Genomic DNA, 6,121 nt, shown 5'->3' on the forward strand with positions numbered 1-6,121 from the left:
ATTCACCTTGGAACTGCCATCCATAAACCAAGCAACTCTTTGTTGATCAGCTGAAAAACCTTACAGGGCACTGTTCATAGAATAGATTCTGACAGCTCCTCATGCATTTCCAAAGTCAGTCCTGGGACAAAGAGTCCACCTGCTTGTGAATCCACTGAGTAGCTCTCTGCATTTCCCCAACAGTATATACCTATAAAAACATTTCCATTTTATTATGGAACTCTTCTAGGCACTATCTTCCCCCTCACATGCTTCTCTGGCCTTACCCAAGACATCACTGATACTTCAGGCTTTGGAGATCAGCCCTGGGATTTCTTTGGAAGGAATGCTGCTAAAGCTGAACTCCAGTACTTTGGCCACCTCATGCGAAGAGTTGACTCATTGGAAAAGACTGATGCTGGGAGGGATTGGGGGCAGGAGGAAAAGGGGACGACAGAGGATGAGATGGCTGGATGGCATCACTGACTCGATGGACGTGAGTCTCAGTGAACTCCGGGAGTTGGTGATGGACAGGGAGGCCTGGCGTGCTGTGATTCATGGGGTTGCAAAGAGTCAGACATGACTGAGTGACTGATCTGATCCGATAGTTTTTATTTAGATTTTTTAGTTGTAGCTAAATACATGTAACATGACGCTTACCATCTTAATCATTTTTAAATGTACAGTTCAGTAGTGTTAAGTATATTCATACTGTTCTGCAACAAACCCCTAGATATGTTTCTCAGGCAAAACTGAAATTCTATACCAATTAAACAGTAGCTCCTTATTTCTCATTCCCTCCAGCCTCTGGCAACCACTTCTCCACTTTGTTTCTATGAACTTGACCATGCTAGGATACCTTTATAAGTGGAATCATCATACAGTATTTTTCTTTTTTGTGACTGGCTTATTTTTCTTAGCATAATGTCCTCCAGGTTCATGCATATTGTAGCAGGTGTCTTCATTTTCTTCTTAGTTTGAATAATATTACACTGCACATATATACTACATTTTGTTTATCCATCTATCAATGGACACTTGAGTTGTTTCCACCATTTGGCACTGTGAATAATGTTGCTATGAACATGGGTATAAAATATCTGAGATTCTGCTTTCATTCTTTTTTATGCATACCTCAAATTAGATTGCTAGATCATATGTTAACTTTATTTTTAATTTTTTGAAAAGCCACCACACTGTTTCCCGTAGTGGGATGCACCATTTTACATTCCCACCACTAGTGCACAAGTGTTCCAATTTTTCCACATCCTCCCCACTATTTGTTTTTTTGTTTGTTTTTTTGATAGTAACCATATTAATGCATGCAAGGTGGTAAGATTATTTTATGTCCTTCAGTCATAAGGACAATTTCAATTAATGTCCAAGAGCAAGCTAGTAACTGCCCCTCAAATGGAAATTTTCTAGTCCAAAGTCCCAGGAGGCATTACTGTGGGGGGTGTTCACAGGCTTTTGCTATAAGCCACAGTTTACCCTCCACATCAGTCTATGGTACAGAGAACTCACTTATACCAGCACACAAGGTTTTATTCTATACTGTGTGGGCAATCTTAAAAGCATTTTTTAACTGAAGTATAGTTAATTTACAGTGCTGTGTTAGTGTCAGGTGTACAGCAAGGTGATAAACACATATTCTTTTTCAGATTCTTTCCCATTATAAGTTAGTACCAGATACTGAATATGGTTCCCTGACTGTACAGTAGGTCCTTGTTATCTATCTAAAGTATTTTATATATAGTAGTATGTATATATTAATCCCAAATTCCAAATGTATCCCTACTCTACTCCTTCCCCTTTGATAACCATATATTTTCTATGTAAATAAGTTCAGCTGTATAATTTTTTAGATTTCACATAGATAACATGATATTTGTATTCCTCTGATTGACTTCACTTAGTATTATAATCCCTAGGTTCATTCGTGTTGTTGCAAATGGCATTTCATTCTTTTTATGACGGAGTAGTATTCCATTATATATATATATATATATTCATCTGTTGATGGACACTTAGACTGCCTCCATGTCTTGGCTATTGTAAATAGTGCTGCTGTGAATATCGGGGTCCATGTATCTTTTTGAATTAGAGTTTTCTCTGGATATATGCCCAGGAATGGGATGGCTGGATCATACGGTAACTCTGTTTTTTGTTTAGTAAGGAACCTCTATACTGTTCTCTGTAGTGGCTGCACCAACTTACATTCCCACCAACAGGGTAGGAGGGTTCCCTTTTCTTCACACCCTCTCCAGCATTTATTATTTGTAGAATTTTTGAAGATGGCTATTTATCTGAGGTGAGGTGGGACCTCATGATAGTTTTTATTTGCATTTCTCTAATAATTAGTGATGCTGAACATCTTTTCATGTGCCTGTTTGGACATCTGTATTTCTTCTTTGGAGAAATGTCTTTTTAGGGCTTCTGTATATGTGTGTGTGTGTGTGTGTGTATATATGTGTATATATATATATATATATATATAGCTATTAAGCTGTATGAATTATTTGTATATTTTGGAAAGTATTCTCTTATTGTCACATCACTTGGACTCAGGCAATCTTGTTTACTCCCATTTAGCATATCTGACTGATACTTCTTGAAGGGCAATTTATAGTACTAGGTAGGGGAAACATTCCTCAGATATAATTTCCACCCACATAATCCATTCAGATAAAAGAGACAAAGAGACCCAATCACTTGATGTTAAAGCCTGTTTAAAAATTCCATTTCTCATCCAAACCTCCTCTTAAATTCTATCAACCCTGCATTTCTATATTCTCTCAATCCAATTGCAGCTCCAGTTATGGATCACCAGTGGGTTTTGATACTTGACAAGGAGCTTGAGGTTCTCTAGTGAAGGAGTCCCAGATAGACCCTTGGGACCACTGACGTTTTAAAATGTCCAAAGGACCTAGGTAGTTTGTATGAAGGTGACAGCAGTGCATAAATAGTTAAGTGAATGGTTCTGGATGTATTGTGGGATCAGGGACTGATTATATGCAGAAAGGGCATTGTGAGAATGGGAGAAAAATAGGAATCACTCCCCAGCAAGCCCCTATGTCAGTCAACAGAAAAATGGAAAAAATCAAATCAGTATAGTCATACAGTGACTAAAAAAATCTAACGGAAGTACAGACAACAACTGGTGTGTGCAATACATGGATGAATCTCAAAAATATACTGAGTGCCATAAGCCAGACACAGATGAGTTCATTCTATTTTTATTCCCTTTATGTAAAGTCTAAAAATAATCAAAACTAAATTATCATTGATATATCAGGAAACTGGTTATCTCTGAGAGGAACATATTGTTTTGAAAGGCAGGAGGGAACCATTAGGGGTGAACAACCATTATGGAGACCAATATATTATAAATCTTGATATACATCATCCATGTTTACATGGATGTACACATGTATAAAATTAATCAAGCATTAAATTTAATATTTTATAAGTAAACTTGTAAATTTTGTGTTTATAAGTTAAAACTCAATAAAAACATTAAATGTAGTAATCATTCTTAGAATAGAAATAGAAGACATAACTTCTTTCATATTATTAGAGAAAAAAGAAAGGAATGAAATGAAATCGTGATAACAAGAGAGGGCAAGAAGGATGGAACAAAGAGGCAAGAAAGAAGTGGTTAAGAGAAAACACACAATAAGCTGGCAGAAAAAAAAATTTGAAAAATATTGAGCTACATTAAGTATCAGAAAAAACAAATTAAGATAAAAGATATGAATAATGAGGATCATTACATAATGAAGTCATTCACCAGAAACACATAGCAATTCTCAATCTTTATGTATTCAAGAATATAAATTACATGAGGCAAAGTAGACACAAACATAAAGAAAAATTAACAAATCCACAATTATGGGATTTTAAAACAATTCTCAGTGATTGACAACGCTATCAAATAAAAAGTAAATTAGAATAGGAAAGACTTGAACATCACTATACAAGGAAAGAACTGGACCTTAATATTTAGAGAATATACTTTCCTCTCAAGCATATTAGACACACACAGGCACTCATGCAAGTTTCAGCCAACACCAATGTATGAATATCATATAGAACATGTTAAAAATAACACCAAAAATATCCATATGTTTGTAAATTTTAAAAACATATTCTTTATAATTCATGAGTCAAGAAATAAAGAGAATGAGAAAATGCTTTAGGAACTGAACAATGAAAATACCATGTATCACAGCTCAGGGAATGCTGCTAACTAACTAGTAGTAGAGAATAAAATTTAAACTTAGATACAACAATTACAAGAAACTTTTTTTTAAATTCTTAATGCACTAAGTACCTTATCTAAAAATCCAGAATGAAAACAATACAGATCGCAAATCCAAAGAATATGGAAAGAAGGTGAAAAAGACAATAGCAGCAAATAAAATCAAAAGAGAGGATGAGTAAAGAAAAAGGCTAGTTCTTTCAAAAGATAAATTTCTGGCAAGAGTGATCACATAAAAGAGAGAAAGCAAAACAGGACATGGCTATTGAAAAAATAAATTTTCAAGATGAACAAAAATGGTAACTTTAGAAAAAAGTATATCTTAGAAAAACTAAGTCGTCAAGAAAATTTTAAAAATCTAACTAGACTGAAAATCTAAGAGAAATTTGGGCAAAAATCTCCTCAGCTAGGTATGGAGAGAAAATTATTGGCTAAGACCTTTTATGCTTAGAAATGTAAAATTTCTAAGTACGAACAAACAAAATTCATTAATATATTTAAAAATGAATACCTCCCAAACAGGTAAGTTTACTTCAGAAATATATTAATAGTGAATATACTAAAATTATATATTAATATTAAATAAAAAATTGTTACTGTAAACTGATGTGATGCATTTAAACTTTCACTTCCATTCATGCATGCTAAAAAAAAATCACAAAACCTTAGAAGAGCCCATATTAAAATCAGAAACATCATAAAAATGCCTTTTACTACCCTTTTCAAGATTAAATGCTATTGCAGTAAACAAATGTAGCATTATTCCCACACACAGTCAATATAGTAAAAAAAAAAAAAAAAAAGTGGTTTTAGACCATTTACTCTCAGGTAAAGAGAGTTCACTAATTTACTCTTCACATTTCTTCCATTCAGAGGATATCATAAGGAACAAATTTGAATTGTGTAATTCGTTTGAACCCAGAATGTTTTATTTTCCTGACGTGTGCCTCTTCTCTCAAGATTAAGAGGTGAAGCCTTTAGTGTTCTATGCTTGCTTAGGTACTACTTTGATAGGTGTCTACGTGCTTTCACATTTGTCTTCACTTTGTCCCTGAGGTGACTTTCTGGTCAATACTTATCTGAAAGGACAGTTTCAATACTACGCAACTACGAGTCCTTCGAAGGCTGAAAAACGGAAGAAAATGGAGAAGGGAAAGATGGTGCATCCAAAGAATGACTCCCTCTCTTTCCTATTCTACCAGGGAACCTTCCACTTACCAAGTTCTCTCTTCCCCCTTGGCAATGCAAAACATCTTATTCTTAATACATTTTATGTACAAAATTCAAGGATAGATTAATCAGCCGAAGTTTAACGACTGGAATAAAAGTTACAAAACCGTCAATCTTCCTCGACGGGGAACTACGGCCCTGGCACTACCAACCAATCACAACCAGCTAGAGCCGAGAAGGCTGAGGGAACCAGATCAGAGAGGCACAAACCGGAGCGTTCCGCCTGCGCAGCGAGGGGCGAGACTGCAGTTCCGGGGTTTCGCGACGACGCGGCGCCCGACCAGTAGGAGCCGCCCTCGACCAGCGGGCTCAGAAGGCACGACGACTGCTCGCCTTCGCCACACCGCCACTGACCGACCACCCGACCGGCAGACATGGTGGAAGCGGATCGCCCGGGGAAGCTCTTCATTGGAGGACTCAACCTCGAAACTGACGAGAAATCCCTCGAGGCTACGTTTGGCAAGTATGGCCGCATTTCCGAGGTGCTGTTGATGAAAGATCGAGAAACCAACAAGTCCAGGGGCTTCGCGTTCATCACCTTCGAAAGTCCGGCAGACGCGAAGGCCGCCGTGAGAGACATGAACGGCAAGTCCCTGGATGGTAAGGCCATCAAGGTGGCCCAGGCCACCAAACCGGCTTTCGAGAGCGGCC

The 6,121-nt window shown here is 36.9% G+C and overlaps 1 protein-coding gene across 1 annotated transcript in view; it reads left to right on the forward strand.

The window, feature by feature from the left end:
• Positions 1–5,844: 5,844 nt before the first annotated feature.
• The window catches only part of RBMXL2 (RNA binding motif protein, X-linked-like 2), a 1,227-nt gene continuing 950 nt past the window's right edge, over positions 5,845–6,121 (forward strand). The window contains 1 exon segment of the mRNA XM_010829361.1: positions 5,845–6,118. Within this exon segment, the coding sequence (XP_010827663.1) occupies positions 5,845–6,118 (274 nt within the window).

Source organism: Bison bison, unplaced genomic scaffold (assembly GCF_000754665.1).
Source record: "Bison bison bison isolate TAMUID 2011002044 unplaced genomic scaffold, Bison_UMD1.0 scf7180017864503, whole genome shotgun sequence".
In the NCBI taxonomy this organism is placed as follows: Eukaryota; Metazoa; Chordata; class Mammalia; order Artiodactyla; family Bovidae; genus Bison; species Bison bison.